The 26,075-nt window shown below is 37.2% G+C and overlaps 1 protein-coding gene across 1 annotated transcript; it reads left to right on the plus strand.

Moving 5' to 3' along the window:
• Positions 1-24,546, plus strand: LOC117424743 (heparan sulfate glucosamine 3-O-sulfotransferase 3B1-like). Its single transcript, XM_034041419.3, has 2 exons — positions 1-757; positions 22,211-24,546. Exons 1-2 carry the CDS (start codon positions 282-284, stop codon positions 22,827-22,829), a joined length of 1,095 nt encoding a protein of 364 aa, XP_033897310.1. The 5' UTR covers positions 1-281; the 3' UTR covers positions 22,830-24,546.
• The last annotated feature ends 1,529 nt before the right edge of the window (positions 24,547-26,075 follow it).

The raw sequence follows: 26,075 nt of genomic DNA on the forward strand, positions 1-26,075 counted from the left end.
AATTAAATGCAGCATCTTCTCTACTGTCAGTGTGAGCTGCAGAAGCACTGCTCTCAAAAGGCGTATTTAGGAGGAGATCGAGTCGGTGAACATAATGTTAAGGCTCATTATAAAACAGCATGGAACGTATTAACCACTTTCGGAGACACTGGAATTTAAAAGCGCCCCAAACGTGCCTACTTCGTGTCTTTTAGTAACGCCTTTGCTAAAAATGCATGTGCATTTCAAAGTTGACACAGTTATTTTAAAAGCATGGCTTCCATTTGTCATTACCTAGAGGTATGGCAAGTCTCTATAACCACTACTCGGACATCAGAAGAGTTCTGCAAAAAGTGCTGGTCATGTTTTCAATTTTCACCCTGTGCGCTTCCCTGTTTTACTTATTGGCCGGCTGCTGCAACTCTTTGCCTTTGGATATTGTGGACAGCATTGCTGTGACCCAATCTCCCCAGTTATTTTACAAAACGTATGGGGAAAGATTTGAAAAGAATGTCTCAAATTCCACTAGTGGCATGGTGGCCCCGGCTCCAGTTATAACATCTTTAGAAGGTACAAGAGCTTCTGGATCGGAAAACGACAATCCTGGCAAGGACTGGACAGCGGTGCGAAGGCTACCGCAAGCACTGATCCTTGGAGTTAAGAAAGGAGGAACTCGGGCACTCCTCGAATTTCTGCGACTTCATCCCGACATTCGAGCTTTGGGATCCGAACCGCATTTCTTCGATAGACATTACGCAAGAGGGATGAACTGGTACAGGTAAGAAATAAGGCACATTTTCATAGATTCATGGGTATGGTGCCTGATTTGAAGAACATAACTAGAGTATGTTCTATGCACTTTCAGATCTCAGAATATTAGTAAGTACTGTATAACTTATTGCAGTGGACGTTGTTATTTTATTTTATTTTTTGTTAACTTTTTAAATACCCTTTATTGGACAAAATTTGCTCCAAGTCATATTTTGCAACATTTCAAAATTTACAGAACTACTTTATTCCTATGGGAACTTAAATTAAGACAGCATGCATTTAGATTTCTGCAACGTTAGCCTTTCCATATAGTAAAATCTGTGTTGAATGTATTTTTTAAAAAAAGCAAAACGTGATTAGTAAAGTAAAGCAAAAAGTAAAGTGTGTTTTTTTTTGTTTGTTTGTTTGTTTGTTTGTTTGTTTGTTTGTTTTGTTTTGTGTGTGTGTGTGTGTGTGTGTGTGTGTGTGTGTGTGTGTGTGTGTGTGTGTGTGTGTCTTGTTAGTGGTTCCGGAAATATGCGCAAAATGATCTTGAAAATGGCTGAAAAACTAAAATGATTTAGTATGTCGCAAATCAATACTTACAAGTAACACCAAAGCAATATAGTTGTGTAAAGGTTTATTTTTTCTTAGCTGCATCAGTGACAAGACAGCAATGGACATTCACACGATTGCATGTCATTCACGCGTTGTATTAGCTTAACACCGTGTGAAGTCATGTGTATTGGACAACACAATAGTGTGTTAACAACAGTGGGATAAGGCATAAACAAGAGTTACGTTAAATGTTATATGGGCAAGAGAAAAATATGTTAGCCAAAAGCAATTTGAGATTGTGATGACTTCCTGTTGGTATATCAAATTATGTAAATGACTTAATGTATTTAACGGTCATTTTAAGTACAGTAGTTATAAAAGTAAAACTGTGTACAACAAATATATATATATATATATATATATATATATATATATATATATATATATATATATATATATATATATATATATCAGTGGTGGCTGGTGGCCAGAAAAAATGGAGATGCAGGAAAAAGTCAGAGGTCTTGGGGTCCCCTGACTGACAGCACTTTTCATATTATTATTATTATTATTATTATTATTATTATTATTATTATTATTATTATTAAAAATGTATTTGGCAGACTTCTTTATCCAAGGTGACCTACAGGTGTTACTGTACATGGTTACAATGCAAGATTAATATTTTAATAGTATTGTTTACAGTAAGTGCAAATAATACTACTAAAATACAATATGAGCTAGGATGCAACAAGTTAGGATTACAACAAGTTATATCTACAATTCCATATTAGTAGTGCAATAGTGCAAGGATAGTGCATCAGTTGAGGATCCAGTAACATGGTGCTTAGGTCAGGTAAGTCCAGTGCATTGGGGTAGATCAAGAGATCTACAAGTGCAGTCTAAACAGGCTTTACCCCAATTCGGCTGTTAAACACATTTTCTTCACTAGCCAACAGAGAAAAGAAAATAGTAGCCCATCATAGTTTATTCTAATATACTTAGCTGTTACACACAGCTAACACATGTTTGTAAATACACTGTATACAACATAAATATATAACATTTAGATTTCAAGACAACATCACTAACATACTTTGCATACAATATTTTCTAAACAAAGCTGTTATAGCAGGAGAAAGGCAGAAAAAAAAATCAAGCACATCCTATCGACTTAATTTGCTAAACTTAAATGACAAACAAAATAATTATATACCACACAGGCAAAAAGAGAGTGAAAGAGTTTTTCCTGTGCTGGGGAAAATAAACAAATACTGCTGGGGAAGGACTAAAATTAATATAAATACGACTTCCAACAAACACTAACAGAAGCTACCAGTGTCACAATGCGTTAGTTTATTACAATATTAGTTTATCTGGTACATTCTGAAAGGTGCTTCCAATCTGCACAAATGCAAAGGATAACTACAACTCCTGTAATCCACGCAGGTAATGATTACAAAAAAAAATCACATATATTAATGTTTTAAGTGCATGATACATATTTAAATACTATATAGTACACATACATTTAGTTCCTTCGGATCTGTCGACTTGTGTAGCCTTTTTAAGTACTGGAAACATCAAAATAATAATAATAATAATAATAATAATTATAATAATAATAATAATAATAATCACTAGAACTGCCAGGCAGTTTTACGGCTTCCAAGCTCAGTACCAGTTGTTAATTTTGACAAGCTGTAGCACTGCATCACAAGTGTCAGCAACAGATCAGTTTTATGGAGCAGTTTCAATTCAAAATACTGCATTAGTTCATTATCTCACAATGCTTTATAACTTTGAACACCATAGTTACCACGACCCTATCTACACACAGTAAGGAGTTCTAAGCTAGTTTTACATTTGACCGAAGATAATGAAAGGTTTTTAAAGAAATGCGTCAAGTGGCCATATTGGTTTACGCATAAACACAATTTTTGAAAAAGTCAGTTGTATTGACACAGGGATGATGCTTGTCAACTTTGGAGTTAATCAAATAAATCATTTTTCAACTGAAGTGGTTTTAAATTTAAGAAGAAAATGTAGGTCTGGCAGCCATTTTGTTTTACAAAAGAACACCATTTTTCCCTATTTTAATTCCATTGTCCCCAGGATGATGCCTACCAAGTTCAGAGCTGGTTAAACAGTTTTCAAACAGAAGCAGTTTGATGTTTGGGGCACGTTTCAGTGAATTTGCTGGCAGCCATTTTGATACTGATTTCCATTACTTCATGTTGATTTGAACTCGGCTCTCGCCAAGATAAGCACCAACTAAGACATAGCTTTACAGTAAACTAATGTGATCTATCTGCATCTCCATCCATTTGCATTTCTTTGCTTCTGATGATGTAGATATCCTTCTGTCAGGTGTTGATGGCTGAAGTGTAATGCTGGCTCCAGGGATCAGCTTATTTTGCCTCCCTAGCGCATCAGCACACACAACGGCTGCGATGCTGGCTCCGGGGATCAGCCACAGTGAGGTCTCCCCAGCGCATCAGCATGACAATTGTCTGGATTGAGCTAAGTAGGATACATCTCTGGGGTCTTCAAGTGGGCACCATTCGTCCTCAGTGTTTCGTCGACTCGCCCATGACACCTCAAGAGGACTCGACAGTGATTCTGGTGTCCCAGCATCACCACCCTCTGTCCCCCACTCAACTCAGCCCAGCTTACTTACCCGTACATCAGCGTTGCTTTCTTTCTATTGTGCTTGAGATCCCTAGCCAGAATCTTTCTGTCTCAACCACAGCCAGTTGCTGCTCCTTTCTGCTGCTTCAGATAAGTTCTTCACTGTGCAACTATTGGCCACTGAACCCAACATCTCTGAGAAACCGGGTTGTAGAGTGTGCCACAAATCCTCGACATCCCACCTCCACTGGGTAAACCCGGACTCTCCATCCTTGCTGTTCCGCTTCAGCAGCTAGTTGAGCATACCAAAGTTTCTTCCTCTCATACGCCTCATCCACTGCATCCTCCCATGGCACTGTTAACTCTACCAGATGAACAAGGCTGCAACTTATGCTTTGCAACTTGAAGCGGGTTAGGCTGTTGATGACATATGCAATGTTTCAGATTCACCGTTTCCCAAGAAGATTTTGAAAGGTTTTTAAAGAAATGTGTCAGGCGGCCATCTTGCTTTATGGACAAACACCATTTTTGAAAAAGTAAAAAGTCAGTTGTATTGACACAGGGATGATGCTTGTCAACTTTGGAGTTAATCAAGTAAACCACGTTCAACTGAAGTGGTTTTAAATTTAGTAACGAAGCGTAGGTCTGGCCGCCATCTTGTTTTATGAAAGAACACCATTTTGCCATATTTGAATTCCATTGTCCCCAGGATGACGCCTACCAAGTTAGGAGTTAGTTGGTTAAACGGTTTGCAAACAGAAGCAGTTTGATATTTGGGTGCGCTTTGATGAATTTGGTGGCAGCCATTTTGACAGTAAAATTTACTGCAGCAACTTCTGCTTCTCAAACTTGAAGCAAGTTTGGTTGCTGATGACATATGCAAAGTTTCAGATCAATCGGTTCACCAGTTCTCAAGAAGAAGATTTTGAAAAGTTTTTCCAAAAATGTTTTGCTTCTCAAAAATAGCCACGTCTTAAATTCGAGTACAGAATAGTGGTGCGTGTATTAAATTCACCAACAAAAGATGACCCGAATACACAAACAGCAACGTGATTGACTGCCAAGAAAAAACTAACAAAGACGTCAGTGCCCAAATACACAAGCAGCAACGTGACCTACTGCTGAGAAAAGACAAACCAAAACGAATCATCAATGACATACAGGCAGCCATTTTCAAAGAAGAGTCATTAGCTCACTGAGGAATTCAAATTGACAGATCAGAAGTTCTAATCAGACACCCGTATTTTTAAATATGCCAAGCAATACCACAGTTAAAAAATTGGGAGAAAAACAGGTGTGGGTAATCTCCATGTGCGTATGTTATGTTCGGTTGGTATTGTGCATACCATTCTGACTGTTGTGTTTGTAATGTGATCAGTGCTGTTGTGGTTGCTGGGTTACATGTTGCCTGATGTAAAGGAGTGTCGTGTCATGCTTGCTGTTACCGGGATGCGTGATGATATAAGTGAGTGAGTTGTGTGTGTACGACAGAGACAACAGTGTAATTGAGGTTGTATCTTTGTAAATGCAGAATTGAGGGTGGTCAATTTGGGCTGTGTCTTAAATTCAAAGGAATACGGTATATATATATATATATATATATATATATATATATATATATATATATATATATATATATATATATATATATATATATATAAGTAGGTTTACTAAGAAGGTGTTGATGCAAAGTACAATGTAATGTTAAATAATGTTGTACCCACCATCAATATCCAATATTTGTTGCCAGGAACTATGAAAGCACTGTGGTAGGCAGACCCCATCTGTGGCCTCTCATCGGCATGGTTTTGTGGTAATTGCATTTTATAATTTAGGGTAATCAGTCACTTATGTTAATATGACAGTAAGAAACATCTTTACTTTGTTGGATAATGTCATTTTTACAAGACAAACCTAATTTCATGGCTTGTAGAAAGGGTTAATTGGGTTTGCCATCCAATATGGAAGATCTGAAGAAATAAAAGCAGTAAAACACATAGAGAGAATCTTAACATTCGTTTTGTGCTGTGACAGTCGTAGCAATAGGTAGAATATCTTTATTCAGAAGAGAGCTTGACGGGACAGCTGGTCCCTTGCCTAATCCCAGAACAGTGTAACAATGTGAGTTAGTATTTAATAACATGCATCAACAAATACATACATACTGTAGACCTCATGTTACATTTAAATTTAATGCCATTTAATGCCATTTGATATTTTAAGTCTTTACCCAAATATTTTTGTACAATTTTTCCTGAAATGATAATAAAACTCAACTGTTGAGAAGCAGTTTAGAAGGTGAATCTAAGTCTGAGGTGTGTTTGTTTTCTAACACTGGACCCTGTTCATAAATTGTTAACTCATAAGTTATATAAATACTGTTTTTTTATATAAGTATATTTTTTTATGAATAAAATCCAGTTTGATATTCATGAAACTGTAGACTGTTGTTGTTTGAAAAAATATTCTTTAAATCACTCATGAGGTAAAGTTTTGTGAATAAGTCCCATTCAGATTTTTTGATAAGTATCTTTCACACCACAGGCAACAAAATTAAGAATCACAGTCTGTGTATGTGCATTAGAAGAATCTTAGGGAAAACTGTGCTTTGACAAATAACACATGTTTTAGAACCATAATTTACATTTGTCCTTTTATTATATATCTGTGGTCAAACTATGGGTGAAGTAGGCAAATGTTTCGGCAGGTGCGTATAAGGTGTACCTTCCTAGGGGTACTTTCTTAGGGTGAGTTTTAATATAAAAATAGCAACAAGAAACGTTTTACAGTAATGGATGGACGTTCAATACAAGATTAAAAAACAAAATACATTCACCCACTCCCTGATTAAATTCTAGACAAAGTGATAGAAACGGAACGTAGACAGCATCATTCTTTTTTTAGATTCATGTCCTAAAACGCTTACACACATATTTCCCAGTAGAAGATTATTCTTACTAAGACAGTGTTTATATCAATCATTATTACTCTGTTTTGATCAAGAAATCGTAAAATCTTATTCCTAGTAGAATACAAAACAACCAAAAACATTTAATTGGATTTTAATGGAGTTTTTATAAAGACCCAGCACCCTCTTTCGAATCCACCAAGGACAGGCATGTTTTCTATTGAAGAATGATATATTGAAGCTGTAAAAACTGATGTATGATGCTTCTTTCTTTCTGTTTGTAAAATGTTCATTTAAATGCTGCATTATTCGCTGTCAATATACTTGGTAAATTTCTCCAGAAAACAAAGATGCTTATACGGACAAGATAAATGACATGACCTCCAGAAGTTTCTACAGCTGCGTAAATAAAGCTATTTGCACTCACTTTCTGCCTTATTTATCATTTGGGGGTTTAAATTGGAATGCAGAATAGGTAGAACAAAAATGTGCTTTTGCAGTCTTTTGAAAGATGACAAATTATTTTTGTTTCAAGCAATATTTTAGTATTTCCAGTGATGTTGTATGTAGTTTTTGCTCCAATGCTGCACATTGGCAATCTTACAAAGAGGGTTCCTTGAGTACTTTATGGGAACTCTGAAAAACTTAATTTGGAAAAATAGGAATTTGTTCAGAAAGATGACTATTCATAGTACAATCACAGATTGTTTTAACACATCTATAGTCTTCATTTTTTATAAACAGAATGTTTGGTTATGTAAGACTTTAGGTGCAGAAAGGTCAAGATAATATTTGCCATCCACCCACAATATTCTGCATAGCATTTAAATAAATATTTGTTTGGCAAAAATAAGAAACTTAAACTTACAAATGTGTATATATTATAAAACCTTCTATGCTTGAGTTGTTCCTATTCCTTGTAAACATATGAACCCTAAATAAATCAAAAGGAATTCCAAAAATAAATATTAGAAATACATACATACATACATACATACATACATAAGTACATACAAATCTGTTTTATTAAACAAATAAGTGTACACTGTTTACATATTTTAAAAGCATTTGGTTAATATTTTAATATCTATTTAAATATATATTGTCTTTTATATCAGTCTGGATTGACATACATATAGATATACTGTACAATGTTTATTTATTGGATCTGAAACACTTCAATATTTGTATTTGAATGAAGTGTATTGTGTATACAGTACCATATGTATGCCACAACATTGCATATAACTGTCAGTTGACCTGTCAGTTGACCTTTACCCTAGGTCATTTATTCTATAGAACTTAATGATGTTCCTTGGTCAGTTCATGAGCACCATCAGGGATATTGCTGGGCATCATTATAAGTGGGCCCTAGAATAAGAAATCCCAAACGCTTAAACATTTTTAAAACAAAAAATGAGCTTTAAAAGAAAGAGATGTATAACAGATGTTGATAGACCAATATATTTGAGCTCAAAGGAAAGCACAATAAATTACTCTGCAAAGATTAGCGCTATGGCAAGCTAAGAAAAATAGATCAGATTTTGTGCTAATAGTGTCTCCTCAATCGATAGCCCCTTAGTTTGACCTTGAGTTGATACGGTATTAGAGTGGTTAGTCTTGGTCAGTGCAGATTCAGTTACAATTAGCAAGGGATTTCATCCTGTGCTGCTGTAATCCTTGCACATGGATAGAGGTCATGTTTCACTTTTAAGTACAGTCTGTTTTTGAAAGAGATCAATTTAATATTTTATTTTCCTTTTCAGATCTAAAAGAGAAACACGGCATTAGTTGCTTGGTCAATGGAGCATGTGACAGGATAAAAGGGAGTAAAAGTGAAGTGTCATGTACACAGTCCTTCGTGGGACCGACGGCTGATAAAGCTCAATTGCTTTTAACTGTAGAAGGTTAGGTTTCCAGTCAGTTTCAATGGTCCTTTGCCAAGGTTCAATCCATTTCCAGGAATCTTGCTGGGGGGAGATGTTTATTGGAATAGCACCAGTGTTTACAGTATCTAATATCTGTTATTCATAATTATGAATATAGGTTAACATTTACAGTTTTTTCCTATATGGACCACCAAAAATATAATACAATAGATACAGTGCTTCCATGTTATTTACCATTTTGAAAACAGAGAATTTATGAAGGACATGTATATGTTGCACTATATATCTATATGATAATTTACTATAAACATGGCCTAACTGAGTTATTGCATCGTGTTGTAACTAGGAGGCATTTTACTAGTTCAATTTTTTTTGTATAGGGCCTTCTGTTATTACTGTATGTGACATGACAATAAAATAACACAGTGCCCACCCAGGGTGATGTTAGAAAAAGGCAATTTTTGACACTTTTACAGTATATAATCTAAAAAGCTTGTGTTATGCTGTAACAGAAGCTATACAGTTTTGAGTCCCCAAAGGTACTTAAAGGACCTATGCAGTGGCAATGAATGCATCATAATGAAATAGGAGTTTTCATTAAGATTTCATTTGCAAACAAAACTATTTTCTATGAGCAAAAACTTTCAAATGACCTTCAGGATATCACCAGGGTAAAAGTCACCATGCTGGTTATCCACCATATTGTAATTTTTGATCAGCTAAACAAGATGTTAACTAACACCAGACACTATATGTTACTATAATTTAATATTGGCTAATATATTTGTATAGTATGATAAATAGAAAAGGCTATCTACAGTATGTGTTTAAGTACATCAATTACTGAAAATGTAAGCCCAGTTGATTTAGCTGGTTAGTTAAGATTTACTGTAGTTGGTTCAACTAAAGTATTACAGGATAAAGACAGGTGCATCTCACTGCATTTGTTGTTCTGCACTTTATAAAATCACCATAAGGTCCAGACAGTCTGTTTTTAATTCAATCCTCATTAACGTACCATTGGGAATTAAGAGGGTCTGCAGCATCAGGGATCCTGTGATGGATGTGGGCTGCAAGTGGACAAGGCACTGTTGCAATTGACTGTTTTTTTAATGGCTATTGTGCAATGAAATGGATGGCTGGATCTAAGAACACACCCCATCTTCTTTATATAAATGTATCATTTCATTGTTATTGCTTAAACTAACACTGTAACAAGCTGTTTAAAATCAATATCATATAATCACTTTAACATTTTTATATGTAGAAAAATATTGCCAGGATATTAAGTACAGGTAATGTCATGAAGCATTATGATTATAATGTCATAAAATTATAACTTTATTTAATATTTAGCACAAATAAATTAAATATATAAAAATGTTATTAACACTGGAAAATGGCCATTAGATTGTCAAAGCGTTTGTATATTTTAGTCTTAAAGCAATCCGATTAAAATCTCTCTAAAAATAGTATCTTTTTACTTCTGACTTCTGGTTAATGTTGGTATCATGTGGCTAGATTTGATTCATAAAACAAAATGCTTGCAAATACACAAAATATATAGTGGGATGAGATAGGCATAGGGATAAACTCCATTGCTATTTAACGTTGTCCACACTGGTATTCCAGATATCTTGCTCTTGTATATTTATTGAGGTAAGACTCCAAGGCTCCCATGTGTGTGTGTGTGAGGGGGTGTATGTAAAGCCTCTGCTGTTGTTGCTGGTGTCTCTACTCAGAAGACGATGAAGTAATTGCCACACATCTGTTTCAGCACAGCAAGCTACTGATGGGGCTCCAGCAGGCTCTGTGTACAAACTCCACCTGCCGCCTTTTTACCAGCTGAGGCCTACATTAACATACGCCATCGAAATCAATACCCAGGCCAGAGGAGGAGGCAATTTAGCTTATCCAAAATACCTTGGAGAAAACAGCCCATCAATGACAGCTTTAGCACAATGAGGGCAAGTTATCCTGCTCTCAGGATAACCAGGGCTTAAAAAGATTCAAACAAATAATAATAACGTGGCCTAGATTTAAAATGGTATATTTGCATCTCTCAAGGAGATACTGTAAAGTCATAAACATTTGCAAGCCTTTTATTATGAGATTTTCACCTATGAAAAAAACCTGCAAAGATTTTTGACACGAAATTAAATTCCACTAACAATACATACTTTGTATATTGCAACAGGTCACCAACATTTCTGGAGCAAAATAGGTTTTATGGGTGTGATTCGCCAAATATTTTGGTCGCAAATATTTTTGGATTTACAGTATAGACCAAGAAAGGTTTAAATATGGAAATTGTTCATTAATACTTTCCATGCATCTTTATTTTACAATTTTATATTAGCTGAGTCTTTCTGGTACCTTTCTCTAAATCAAGACCAATTGACCATTTTAGTGCTTGACCCTCCAATTGAACCAATAGATATATACAGTGACTTCTTATTGTTTAACAATTTGATCATTAATTAACTGTCATTTTAACAGTAAATGGTATATTGTAAAGGACCCTGCCCTAATTCCCTACCCTCAGTATTTCACAATTTTGAATCAAAGTCAAATATATATATATACTTTATTTGTAACTCATTTCAGTATGGTAGTGAGCGTGATCAGCTGTGGCATGATAAGACCTGGAGGAGATCAGATTTGCATTTGCAAGTTTAAATTCGAAATGGATGATCAGTTTCAAAAGTATGCAGGTGAATATTTTTCTTCCACCGAGGATTTGGGGGAGCCATGGTCCTGGCAGGCAGTGAACACTAATTCAAGCTGGACCATGACCCTGGGAGCTAATTGGGATATCAGTGCCCAAAGGAGTTTGCAAAACACAAAAGGGAAAGGGAATACAGGACAAAGAGAATACAAAGGGAATACAATATGGATAGTAAAGGTCAATATATACATTGGATTAGGCAGGATTGGGCCTTCTTTTTTAGTTCTTTTTTTTGTACATTATTTTGATTTTTGTATTATGAATTCAACAGTAAAGCGCATGTATTAAACATTCATTCACGCTAATGCATCCCTCAACAAATCTAGGTAATGACAGCAGTTTTTATTAAATATATTTAATATATACCATGTGTCATGTAAAATATGAATTTATATCCCCCTTCCAGCAATATTCACCGCTCTGTCTAATGCCCTAAATCTGTTTAAAGAATCTCAAAAAACCTACCTATGTGCCTTTGCCTTCATTTTGGTGCACAAGACCGTACAAAAACACAAAAACACAATGACTTCCAAGTGCTTTAGGGACAAAGGGGTAATAAAGTTAATCTGAACAGTGGCAGGTCTAAATATTTGAATTTTTAAATGACACCAAAGTTTAGATCAATTAAATAGACTCCATGCTGAATTATTTTCCTGTGTTGTTTTTTCCCGACAGTATCATAGCGTTATTGACCATGGGCCAAGTAAAGAACCAAATGGCAGCTAGGTGCTTTATGCTGCCTGAGGTAAATGATGTCATGAGTCAGCTGGCAGGGGGCTTTATTCCAATTATATATTGATATAGATTAAAAAAGACTGAAACAGCTGTTAGTAGGAGCTATTGGCAAGACTTTTCAGGCTATCATACCAAGATGGTTTTGTACTGACAATTCTAAATAGTCCTTATTAGAAAGAACATTCATTGATTCTGCCTGTCTGTGATACTTAATCTCAAATTACATAGTTCATTAGGCAACTATGTTTTGAGGTTCATTATCACCCACTAATGATCCTGGAATTGGCCATTTAATCAATGGAGGACAAAAGTTCTGAGATATATAATTTGCTGTAAATATTGTGTTTTACCTACAGTGCATATTACTGAGAGAAATGTATCTTTTTACATGAATATATTTTCAGTTAAGGATAAACAGCGATAAATAGTGAAATCGAGGAAAATAGTGTACTGTTTTTGAGTGCCGTTGGCTGTGACTGTGGTTTCTTAGACAAATCCACATATTTCTGACAAATCCACTGCACTCTTCACAGTTTTCAGTTTAACTGGATAATTAATCAAATAAAAAAAACTTTAAATCTTAGCTTGCATTTTTATAATTCTGGATAAGCAGGCATTTCAAATACAACTCAGTGGAATCACTTTATGGTACCAAAGTCAATGTATTTTGATTTTCCAAAAATGTAATCCTCATTTTAAAGCCTTATTACCCCCTAAACTGAAATGACTCCTCACTATGGTCTAATTATAACTCAAAGTATAATATGACAAAGATGCAAGACAAACTAAGTTTGTCTTTGTATGGGAAAGGGTTCATAAAAAAATGATAAAAACATTTCAGGGATTAATAGGTTAGCAGAATACTAACCTGTGAATTATTGATGAGCTTTTTGAAGAGACTTTGTGGCTTTCTAATGGGCAAGGGTAAACAGGGAAGTGTTTAGGGTAAGTGCTTGCCGGGGTGAGGTAATTGAGAATGTATTATCGTAAGGGATTAGCAGGAATCTCTTCTCATTAGAAGTTTCAAAAGCCTCAGTCTGATTATTTAGTATTGATATGAGGTCACATTGCACTTGCATTTGGTGCAATGAAAGGTGAGAGCAGAGAGTGCATCAGGACATTGAACCCATTAATATTTCCTTCTTTTTCAATTTGTCTGCCTTGTGGTTGCTTCTTCCGCAGAATGACTAGTCAAATGTGTTGGCGGAATTCCTTTGACAATGTTGTTTTATGGCCTGACATTTGATTTCAAATAGAAACTACATCTACCAGTCTAATGTCTTGGTCAATTGTTGTTTTACGCTTATTTTATAAAATGGAGGCAGTTTCAGTACAATAGGTTTCAACTGTCTTTGTGTAATTATTTAAATAATTATTTATTTTACCTCTTGGTCAGTAGGATTTAAAACCAGATAATGAAAAGAAACGTGATATTCTTTTTATTAGATAACCTCATTTTAAATATAATTATTTGTGTTATATTGGTATTGGTAGTTTTGCTGTTGCTTCTTTGTCACTAGTCACATCCTGTGTTGTAGATCAGATTTACTCCATCAGACCTTGTGATCTACAGCACAGGAAGTGATTAGGTAGCAGGAATCCTTAACAGTTCTCTTTAAAATATCTACACAGTCTTCAGCACAACAGAAAGAGTCTGTTGAGGGCTTGGGAATTAATTGCTTGTCCGATTAATATACAACTGTTCTTAAAGTAGCTTTATTTATTTGTTCTACCTTTCCCTGTTTATGATTTTTGCCATCATTGGGAGTGATTAAGGGTTAGGGTTGCTTCAGTATTGAGTTATATCATCATTAGTCTTTATATCTGGTTTACCTGGCTTTGAACTTGCTTCAGGCTTGTCTATATACTAATGCACAAAAGAAATGCAACACTCAAATATTTAAACTTAGATATCAAACAAAATCACATAACATTTGAACAAAAATACAGATCAAAGAATCATGATAAGTTTTCAGTATGAAACGTGACACACTGTCAAAATGAAAACATTACAAAGTTAGTATCGGGTATGACCTCCCTGAGCATTAACACAATCCTGGCAGCGTTGATGCATAGACCTGATCAGCCTCTGGATAGACTGCTGTAGGATGTTCCGCCACTCTTCCTGTGCAGCTGCAGCCAGCTGGCGAAGGTTGTCTCCTGTGGATGGCACTGGCGATTTGGTCCCACAGATATTCTATTGGACTCAGGTAAGGAGAAAAAGCTGGCCACGGCAAGACCTCGACATTGTTTTCTTGAAGTCGTGCAATTGTAATCCTAGCAGTGTGTGGTCTTGCATTGTCCTGTTGGAAAATCGACACTTCTGGATTGGCTTGCAGGAATGGAAAAACTGTTGCCTCAAGGACTTCGTCAATGTATCGCTGAGCAGTAAGTTTACCCTCAATCTGCACCAAAGGCGTTCTTGTGTTAAAGGAGATTCCTCCCCACATCACACTTCCACTGCCCCACCGGTTGGCTTGAACAACACAACAATCAGCATAACGCTCACCACGACGTCTCCACACACGTTGTCTTCCGTCAGGTCTGTCAAGGGCAAAACGACATTCATCAATGAATAAAACACTCCACCACTCTCTCTGCCGCCACCTCAGCTGTTCTCTGGCCCACAGAGGACAGTGATTTTGTCTCTCAGCTGTCAAAATGTTACCCCTGAACGGCCTCCGAGCATGCAAATCATATTCATGTAGACGGCGAGCTACAGTCATTCTACTGATGCGCGGCTTATTTCTTCCTGGAATTTCTCATGCTGTAGCCACTACAGTCTGAAAATGACTACGCAGATGGATCAGTCGGATGTGACGGTCCTGGGCCGGCGTGGTGACCCTCTGCCTTCCAGGGCATGGCCTGCCCCCACAGAAATGGTTTCCTGGTTTCTCTGGACTAGTCTGCTGATTGTTGAAGCAGAACATATCATTCTCCGAGTAACTTCTCTCACAGACAGGCCGCCTTCAATCATGTCGATAGCAACCAGGCGATCTTCATTACTCAAGCGGGACATGGTCGTATCTTTCGCTGTTCTTGTGTTAATTAAAATCATGTCTTTTGGAATGGCTATTTATACAGATTCTTAATCATCTAATTTTGGCAATTTTAACTTAACTCAAATACCAAACACTGAGCACCTGGCATTCTTATGAAATCACATGAGTTGAGCTCAGTATTTTGTTATCCCAAGGAACAATACTGCTCAAACAATCAACAAACCTATCTGCTCACTATTTAAAATGTAAATAACATTATGTATGTGCCCAATGAGCTTCTGATTTAAAACTTGATGGTTTTGTTGATTGTTTGAAAAACTAAAATAAACTTAAATGATAAATGTTTCTTTCTCAAATGTCTTATATATACAGACGTGCTCAAATTTCTTCTTACCCCTCCACAAAAAATGAAGAATGCACAATTTTCTCTGAAATAACTTGAAACTGACAAAAGTAATTGGCATCCACCATTGTTTATTCCATATTTAATAGAAATCAGACTTTGCTTTTGATTTTTTATTCAACATAATATTGTAAATAAGAAAACAAATGAAAATGGCATGGACAAAAATGATGGGACCGCTAACCTAATATTTTGTTGCACAACCTTTAGACGCAATCACTGCAATCAAACGTTTTCTGTAACTCTCAATGAGACTTCTGCACCTGTTAACAGGTAGTTTGGCCCACTCTTCCTGAGCAAACTGCTCCGGCTGTCTCAGGTTTGATGAGTGCCTTCTCCAGACTGCAAGTTTCAGCTCTTTCCATAGATGTTCGATAGGATTCAGATCAGGACTCATAGAAGGCCACTTCAGAATAGTCCAATGTTTTGTTCTTATCCATTCTTGGGTGCTTTTAGCTGTGTGTTTTGGGTCATTATCCTGTCGGAGGATCCATGACCTGCGACTGAGACAGAGATTTCTGACACTGGGCAGGACGTTTCGCTCCAGAATGCCTTGATAGTTTTGAGATTTCATTGTGCCCTGCACAGATTCAAGGCACCCTGTGCCAGGCGCAGCAAAGCAGCCCCAAAACATAACCGAGCCTCCTCCATGTTTCACTGTAGGTATGGTGTTCTTTTCTTTGAAAGCTTCATTTTTTCGTCTGTGAACATAGAGCTGATGTGACTTGCCAAAAAGCTCCAGTTTTGACTCATCTGTCCAAAGGACATTCCCCCAGAAGGATTGTGGCTTGTCAATATGCATTTTAGCAAATTCCAGTCTGGCTTTTTTATGTTTTCTTTCAAAAGTGGAGTCCTCCTGGGTCTTCCATGGAGCCCGCTTTCGCTCAAAAAGCGACGGATGGTGCGATCAGAAACTGACGTACCTTCACCTTGGAGTTCAGCTTGTATCTCTTTGGCAGTTATCCTTGGTTCTTTTTCTACCATTCGCACTATCCTTCTGTTCAATCTGGGGTCGATTTTCCTCTTGCGGCCGCGCCCAGGGAGGTTGGCTACAGTTCCATGGACCTTAAACTTCTTAATAATATTTGCAACTGTTGTCACAGGAACATCAAGCTGCTTGGAGATGGTCTTGTAGCCTTTACCTCTACCATGCTTGTCTATTATTTTCTTTCTGATCTCCTCAGACAACTCTCTCCTTTGCTTTCTCTGGTCCATGTTCAGTGTGGTGCACACAATGATACCAAACAGCACAGTGACTACTTTTCTCCATTTAAATAGGCTGAATGACTGATTACAAGATTGGATACATGTGTGATACTAATTAAAGAAACTAATTAGTTTGAAATATCACTATAATCCAATTATTTATTATCTTTTCTAAGGGGTACCAACAAATGTGTCCAGGCCATTTTAGAATATCTTTGTAGAATAAGCAATAATTCATCTCTTTTCACAGCTTCTTTGCTTTATTCTATGACATACCAAAGGCATGCAAGTATACATGATAAAATAGCTTTTAATTTCATCACTTTTCAGGAGGAATGAAGCATTATTTCAATGAGCTGTAAGGTTACCAACAAATTTGAGCACGTCTATATATATATATATATATTACATCTGTTAGGGGATCAGTAACGAAACCCTGTCAGGGAGGAAACAGTAAGCAGAAAAAAGTAATCAAGACAGGCTCATATGGTTTTTGACATGCAGGTGCTGTAAAACAGCAATCTACAGAATGACAGTCCAATTAAACGAGGTCAGAGGAAACTCCAGGAAGTCCTCGCTCGGAGGAGAGCAGGTGTACTACAGTCCTTATTAAAAATGCAACTGGATTCGCATGTACACGAGCCACGGAATGTAGATTAGTCGCATCTGCTGCCCACTCTCCTCTTGGAGGTGAGAAGAATGCCCCTTAGTCCATTTGTTTTCCCTTGTATGTCAGTAACCCTGAGTGATTAATGCCGGCTGCACATCTGCCCATCAGTCCTCATTACTAATGCACATTTAAAGTACCACTTAGACTGAAGGAGGGATCGCTACTAATTTGCTGCCTAAAAGTGACATAATACCCAAGGTACACCTACTCTAGAGCCTTTAAAAGGATCTCATTTGTCCAGCCTTGGTAGAAATGATACATATTTGTGGACATCATGTTATAGAAGGTAAAAGGGCAGCTCAAATGGAAATCTGTATTTATTTTTGTGTTTTCATAGTGTACTGTAAAGAGGATATACTACCCTCTAATATACAGTGCCTATAGTAAGTATTCACCCCCCTTGGATGTTTTCACAGTTTGTTGTGTTGAAATCTTGATTTACACAACCTACTCAACACTTTGAAGAGGCAAGAGAATTTTTATTGTGAAACAACAGTTAATGGAAAATAAAAAAAACTGAAATGTTCTTGGTTAGTATTCACCCCCCTGAGTTAATACTTGGTAGAACAACTTTGGCAGCAATTACAGCTGTGAGTCTTTTGGGGTTAGTCTCTACCAGGTTTGCACATCTGGATCGTGCAATATTCGCCCATTCTTCTTGGCAAAATTATTCAAGCTCTGTCAAGTTGGATGGGGATCGTTGGTGGACAGCAATCTTCAAGTCTTGCCACAGATTCTCAATCGGATTCAATTCCCTGCTTTGACTGGGCCACTCTATGGCGTTCACTTTCTTGTTTTTAAGCCACTCCAGTGTCGCTTTGGCTGTGTGCTTGGGGTCATTGTCCTGCTGAAAGGTGAATCTCCGTCCCAGTCTTAGGTCTTTTGCAGACTGAAGCAGGTTTTCCTCAAGGATTTGCCTGTATTTAGCTCCATCCATTTTGCCCTCCATCCTGACAAGCTTCCCAGTCCCTGCCGATGAAAAGCATCCCCATAGCATGATGCTGCCACCACCATGCTTCACAGTAGGGATGGTGTTACCTGGGTGATGTGCTGTGTTGGGTTTGCTCCAGACATAACGCTTTGCATTTAGGCCTTTTCAGAGTCTCCCACATGCCTTTTTGCAAATTCCAAGCAGGATTTTATATGGGCTTTTTTCAGAATTTTTTTTTCTTGCCACTTCCATACAGGCCAGATTTGTGGAGTACCTGAGCTATTGTTGACACATGGACAGTTTCTTCCATCTCAGCCATGGAACGCTGTAGAATTGTCATTCCCTGACCAATGCTCTTCTTACCCGGCTGCTCAGTTTGGGAGGATGGCCTGCTCTAAGCAGATTCTGGGTGGTGCCGTATACCTTCCACTTCTTAATGATCGACTTGACTGTGCTCCAAGGGATATTCAGTGCCTTTGAAATCTTTTTATACCCCTCCCCTGATCTGTGCCTTTCCACAAATTTATCCCGGAGTTGTTTTGAAAGCTCCTTGGTCTTCATGGTAGTATCTTTGCTTTGAATGCACTACCCAACTGTGGGACCAGAGACAGGTATATTTAAACTAAAATCATGTGATCCACTTTTATTGCACACAGATGGACTCCATTTAACTTATGGTGTGAATTCTGAAGGCAATTGGTTGCACCTGAGCTTATTTAGGAGTGTCATGGCAAAGGGGGTGAATAAATGAAGACTTTTCCGGTTTTTATTTTTAATTGATTTGTTTTTTCACCCCCCCATTTTTTCACACATTGAAAGTGTTGAGTAAGTTGTGTAAATCAAAGGAAAAAAAATAAAATTTAAATGCATCAAGATTTCAGGTTGTAACACAATAAACTGTGAAAACGTCCAACGGGGGTGAATACTTACTATAGGCACTGTATAATTAGAATAAATGCATATGACATGCACTTTTGTTGCCAGTAGACCAATCACTTACTGTAAATACATCTCTGAATGGGTAATTGTGTCAAATTCATTGTTACAGTGGCTCCCCAAAATGTTATCTATTTTTGAGGAATGCTTTCTGCATCCTAGGTAGGTCTATGCTGCACTGCATATTATCATTTAATAAGCCTCCTCCTCAGGGGAGCAAAGCAAATCTGTCATTACTTCTTCAACTTTCATTAAACTCTTCTGTCAAAATCTAACTGTACCCTTCACATTGGCCTGTGTCCTAATATGGCTGCTATGTTGTGGTCATGGAATGATGAAGACTGCATCCTTTGAGACATTGGTTTCATATTCGGTAAACAACTGTATTCTACAATTCTCTAGTTTTATTGCCACGTATCTATGTTCACGTATCCATTTTACTTCATGTTTATCAACAGTTTTGTAACCACGGGGTGGTTCAGGGGGCAGGATCAAGGGTGCCTCCCCATCCTATAATTTCAATCAGCCCTGCTATTTAAAACCTGTCTGCGCCCTTTCACCCCTCCATCCTCCTCTCCGCCAACTCTACAACTGCATCCCCCTTTGGGGGTCAGGCAAAGCTCACCACCTTGCCTTAGAGGCTAGGACTCAACATGCCTCACCTACTCAAGGGCTGCTCTCAGGGAGACATAGGGGAGCCCCCGGCTAAATCTCAAGCTGAACTAGCCTAATACACAAGCACTATCCCAACTGACCCTGCACTGTCATTGCTCCTGTCCAGTGAATAATCACAGATGCCACCCCCCCGCCCCCTTACATTATTCCCCCAAGAATGTTTTGTTTTTGCCCTCCCCCCGACCCAAAAAAAAGAAAGACACAATATTTTAATTTGACGTATCACATTAATAGCTTCAAAATATCTCTTCCACTTATTCAGCCTGTGTGACAAACTACACAAAGTACTTCCACACGATGTCATGTTAGACACGATTTCTGGCCAGGTTACCCCTGACATGTACAGTAGGCTAGCTATGTTTCATTAGATCAATTGTGGTTCTAATAATTCATTCAGATGATGGGTAAAGTGTCGTCAGTAAGAGAGAAGATTTGGGCACTGTCCGTTCTAGACAGATCTGCATAAAGAATTGGCAGACAGACAGAAGATGGGCAGCAGACGATGTAATACAGTTCTGATTTAGATGTGTTGGTGCTGATTACAGGGGTGACTGGGTTTACAGAACAGAATGTGCCACATGGGCAACTTCAGGAAGCCCTCGTAGCATTGTCATGCAGGGGACATTGCAAGCAATACAGTATCTTCTGTCATGAACTGTATAATTTGACTGAGGTGTCCCTAGGCTAAAACTGCCAAAGAATGACTTTCTCTCCAACATCGTTCCATCCCTTACAGCAAACTTTGGATGATAATAATGCAATTGGGATGCCATGATAATACCACCGTTTTACCCCCAAAACCCCTAGTAGGACCTTTAGCTTTAGTATGACCGCAGCAAAACATATTTGGATCAAATATTAAACAGTGACCCAGATACAGTGATATTGTATTCATCAGTGTACATCAATCTGGGTATTAGCTGACATTTTTTGTCTACTTGAATCGGTTTATTTAAGTTTTACCTTAAAATGTGTGGTGCCATTCTACCAGTTCCACTCCACTCTGGTGCTGATATGATCCTAGATTACCATTGTGTATTCACAGTCAATTAGCACAGTCATTTTGCAGTTTTCCCATGGTTATAATATGCATTTACCATAGTTTACCATGGTTTGCTACACTTTAATATGCATTACCCTACAATACCTTGTTGTGCTTTACAAAGCTTACCTATGCTTTACTGTACAGTGCTTTCACTGTGCTTTGCTTTTACTATGGGGAACTTTTATAAGCATTGGTTCATACCACTGTGATACCAATGTGTTAAAATACATTTTATAATTCATCTATAACTTTAAACACACAAATCATAGCTTCCTCCAGTAAAAGTTAGAAGTCAAGTAAACACTTGTTTTGGCTAGTTTCTTCTTAAGTGTATGCTGACGAACAACAGATTTGGATCCATTATGTCATTGTGGTCCTAATACAGTCATCAGTGTACACCGATATACTGTAAATATTAACTGAAACATCTGTCTATGTGGCTTGCGCTTACATTTCCTCATAGTACAGAAGCATTGAATTTCCATTATTGTGCCATTGCATTGTCATTGAAGACCATTTGGTAAGGAATGTTCTGCCTGACAGAGGGTGGCTTTGAGTTTGCCATACTTTAAAACAGCACAAGTTTCAACAGCTGCCCAAGCTCATGATTCTCCCACTGGCCTCAGATCAAGTCAGATGATTACGGGGCAATAGGAACGTGTAAACCAAGCTCGCTCAGGTCAATAAAATACTCTCAATGGGAATTTAATCTACAGGCGATTAAAAGTGATATGGTGATAGCGGGTCCGGGAGATGGTGATAGAGGGTAAATGTAATTAATACAAACGTACAATATAGATTACTATTCGTGTGCTGTACATATCAAAGCAATATATTTTTCAACATACTCACAATTGTTTTAACATGTGTATTCTCATGTTATATGCCATTAATCAACTGATGAAAGTAGCCAGGCACATTCTATACTGCAGAGGACTGACCAAGCATAATAGAATCACTGCCCTTTGGAAAATGAAGGTTTGGTGAATGATTAATCTTCTATAGCAGGCTGACAACAACCTGGCTGTTTGCTGTCAATTCAATGACAAAGAAATGACTCACAGAACTATGGAAACAATGCTTTATACATATGTATACATTTCATGCAGACCAACCTATCAAGCTGTATCCTGAATGTAAATGGTCTTCTCCTTTTCTTTGCAGGAGCATGATGCCTAAAGCCCTTGATGGACAGATTGTAATGGAGAAGACTCCAAGATATTTTGTGACAGCTGAGACGCCTGCACGCATCCACTCCATGTCAAAGGACATCAAGTTAATTGTTGTGGTGCGGGACCCAATTACAAGGGCAATTTCCGACTATACGCAGATTATATCTAAAACTCACGACATCCCCAGTTTTGAAACGCTTACTTTTAAAAACAGGACTACAGGACAAATTGATTCCCTTTGGAGTCCAATCTGGATTGGACTTTATGCTCAACACTTGGAGAAATGGCTTGCCTACTTTTCCTTGTCACAGATCCACTTTGTTCATGGGGAAAGACTGATAAGTGACCCAGCAGGAGAACTAGGAAAAGTCCAGGATTTTCTTGGCCTCCAAAGAATCATTACTGACAAACACTTTTACTTCAACAAGACAAAGGGGTTTCCTTGTCTGAAGAAACCAGAAGGAAGCAGTAAGCCTCACTGCCTAGGCAAAACAAAAGGCAGGACACACCCAAAAATTGACACTGAAGTAATCAAAAAACTGAAGGATTTCTACCATCCTCATAATCTGAAATTCTACCAAATGGCAGGGCAGGACTTTGGTTGGCAGTAAACTAGACGGCTTATTCATGAAAGAGACAATAAGAAACACAGTTTCTTTAAGGAAAAGAACCGCAAAGCATCACTTGAAATTATTTATTATAAAGAAACACATGTGCAATGTGTTTAGTTTTCTTTACTTGAACTGCCAACATACCATCTAAAAGCCGTATACCAACTGCTGTAATTCAGAAATGTTCAGAAGACCCCATTCTTACTGTTCCTTGTTGTCTTGTAGATCAGTGACAAATTCCATGTCCGGAAAGCATGTGTCACTCCTTGAGCAAAATTACAGATCCCTTGAACAATGTTGAGGAAAGGCAGCTATCTACAATAAACACGCTGTTACAAGCAAGTACATAAGCAAGTATCGATCCATTCCTGTGCATTTAATAAGGTTAATTTTTAAATACTATACAGTATGTATATTCATTTAAAGACTATATAGAAGATCATTACATGAAGAGACTTAAGTAGTTTGATTCTGGTTCTGTGAATTGATTTGAATTCTGGCAAAAAGTCCCATAGAATTAAAGAAAAATGACTTAAAGGAGATGTGATTTTGACCACAATATTAATATTTATTGTATATACTGTAGCATCAAGGTACTAATGCTTTATGAATACAGTCCAATATATTTTTCCAAGGACACAAATAATACTGTTTTTATTCAATTCTCAACTGGGTGGTTCTAAAATATTTGTATTAATTTGATGAGGTAATAACATTGTTTTATTAATCTTTTTTGGAACTGTGTCCTATTTTGATTGAAGTGCAAAAGCAAGATTGAACCCCATCTACCTGCAACTGAGACCTGAATTAAATGAAAGTCTATGGCGGCGCCATATGGCTAGATAGCACCATCATTTTGATTTAATCCAGGCCTAAATGGTTTCTTGCTAGTTTTTTTATGATTATTTGGAATGTTTTCCATAACTATTAAAAACTCAATAGTGCTGAATTAATACTAAAAGAAACTGAAATTCATTGACAAACATTTCGACTGGAGGTCTTCCATCGAAATGTTTGTCATTGAATTATGGTTTATTTTAGAATTTCTTTGGAATGCGTTACTCAATTGAGTGAATTCATATTTTACTGCTTTGAAATTCTACTGGAAACAATATGATTTTGTAGCTAGTATTTTTAAAAAGTGTGTGTGGGGGGGGGGGTTAAGCAAGGGACATACTGTACAATGCGTCTCATTATAGGAAGACCCAACTATCTCTTCAGTATTAACACTGTCATTTTACCAATTGCTTTATCTAACTTACGAAAGCCATAAATATGTCTATTTTATTGATCCCTTTTTTCAAATCTGTAAATGCAAATTTAATTAATTTAATACTGTAGTTTTATTATGAATGTTCATGATACTGGAAGTAGCAGTTCTGAAGAAGTATGATCATGTTTCTATTAAAATGTGTCCAATATCACAAGTGTACGTTAGAGAATAATGCTAGCAAATAAAACACTATTTACAATAAATAATGTTCTGTATCTGATGCTAGCTCTTGTCCTTGTATCAGTTAGGAACTCATTCCATTAGTTGTAGTTTAAATTAATAAGGTATTAATTCAAATTGAGAGGAAGGACAATAAAAGAAGACTATGATGCATCACAAGCACCACACTTATAATGTCTTACATTTGCATGTACTTTGCACTAGTTCTGTTTCAACTTCAGGATGTTAACATGAAGGAATTCAATAAATATTCTGTTATTTGTTTCTGGTGCCAGTCTATGTTTTATTTAATTTGCCACATACACATTCAACAGAGGATTTCATTTCTGGGATGTAGTTGCCCATACTGTTATAAAAAATATTTTTACACATTGGAGCCAATGCTGAAATTATAAACTGTGCGTCAGGGATCCAGTGGGATTACAGAAGTGGTCTTAATATTGAAGGTGGCGATAATGCCCTCAAATCACATTTCTATTCTATAATTAACATATACATAATAGATATACACAGCATATTATTTCTTACTAAAAATTATTCTGACACGTTAGATGGCAGACCTAACCCGGTGTTAAATGACACATCATGCTAATTAAACCGATTAGATTGCACTGGACAATCTGTCAAGCTATTTACAAGACAAGCTTCAGTGGTAATGGGCAATAAAAAAAGATTGTACATTACATACCTCATCCTCCATTGATCAAATAGTCCATTACTGAATGATAATGGACCTGAAATTGTGTATTACAATGTGTTACCTCCAGAACTACGTAATTCAAGTTCATTATAACAGGCAGTGTCTTTGGTACTTTTAGAATTGCCAGTACTTAGAAACTGCCACCTTGCTCCAACAATGAACCCAGAAAGGTTACCTTAAAATGTGCTGCACTAACTAACAGCTCTTTTAGTCTTAATACATATTTGTATACAACTGTAATAAAGCCTTCTGTCAAAGGGCAGAGTTGTGTGATCATTACAGATTCTGACTGGGAACATTAGGTTAAAAGCCCTATAAAAGCACATGCAGACAGGCCTGGTTATTTTGCATAGTGGTTAAGATGCTCGCTCCCGGTGTGCCAGGCCACTGGTTCATAACCATCCTTCGCCCTGTTACTGTACACTGCTACTGTGATCCAGATCTCATACATGCTGTAGCCGATCGCCAAGGTTAAAGAGGAGAAAGAGTGTAGCGGGCAGTGATGTGAGTTGCACTGCCTTTATGGATTCTGAACCCCACTGGTGATGTTAAAAGCTCTAAAACCACACAACTTCACAGGAAGTAGCTCCAAATATATGATATTTGCAATCACTGAGTGGTCCTTATATCAATTACTCAGATGCTTATATAGAAGTAAGTGCCAGCACCACCTAGTCAGTGAAGCCCATACTCTGTATTCCCAGCATTGCAAAGGGAAACTCAATCCCCGGTTTGAGTTCACTTAATGGTGCTGGTGCTCACGAACATAAAGACTTTCTGACTGGTCTAGCCTAGATGACCATGGCTGTCAGCAAGAACTGAAATCTAGTAAACTCGGGCCAAAGCATTTCATACACAGACTTATCAAACAATAAAAAAAAAGCAACAACACAGCATTTGAGTAACCGCTATAGGAAACACTCAGAAGCACTGCAAACATGTGACAATGGGACGTTACAAGAAAAAAAAAACTGATATTTTATAAATGTCACTCATTCAAATATATCAATTTATGAACTAACATATTGGTGACACTTTATTTTGAGTGTCAAAAATACGTATTTAATTAATATGCAATTAACCATTTGCTGAA

This window comes from Acipenser ruthenus, chromosome 19 (genome assembly GCF_902713425.1).
Source record: "Acipenser ruthenus chromosome 19, fAciRut3.2 maternal haplotype, whole genome shotgun sequence".
Lineage (NCBI taxonomy): Eukaryota > Metazoa > Chordata > Actinopteri > Acipenseriformes > Acipenseridae > Acipenser > Acipenser ruthenus.

Bases quoted from the DNA above. Each gene is read 5' to 3' on its own strand.
- LOC117424743 (XM_034041419.3), top strand. From the start codon at position 282: ATGGCAAGTCTCTATAACCACTACTCGGACATCAGAAGAGTTCTGCAA. The intron at 758-22,210 runs GTAAGAAATAAG...TTTTCTTTGCAG, and splicing joins AGAGGGATGAACTGGTACAG to GAGCATGATGCCTAAAGCCC.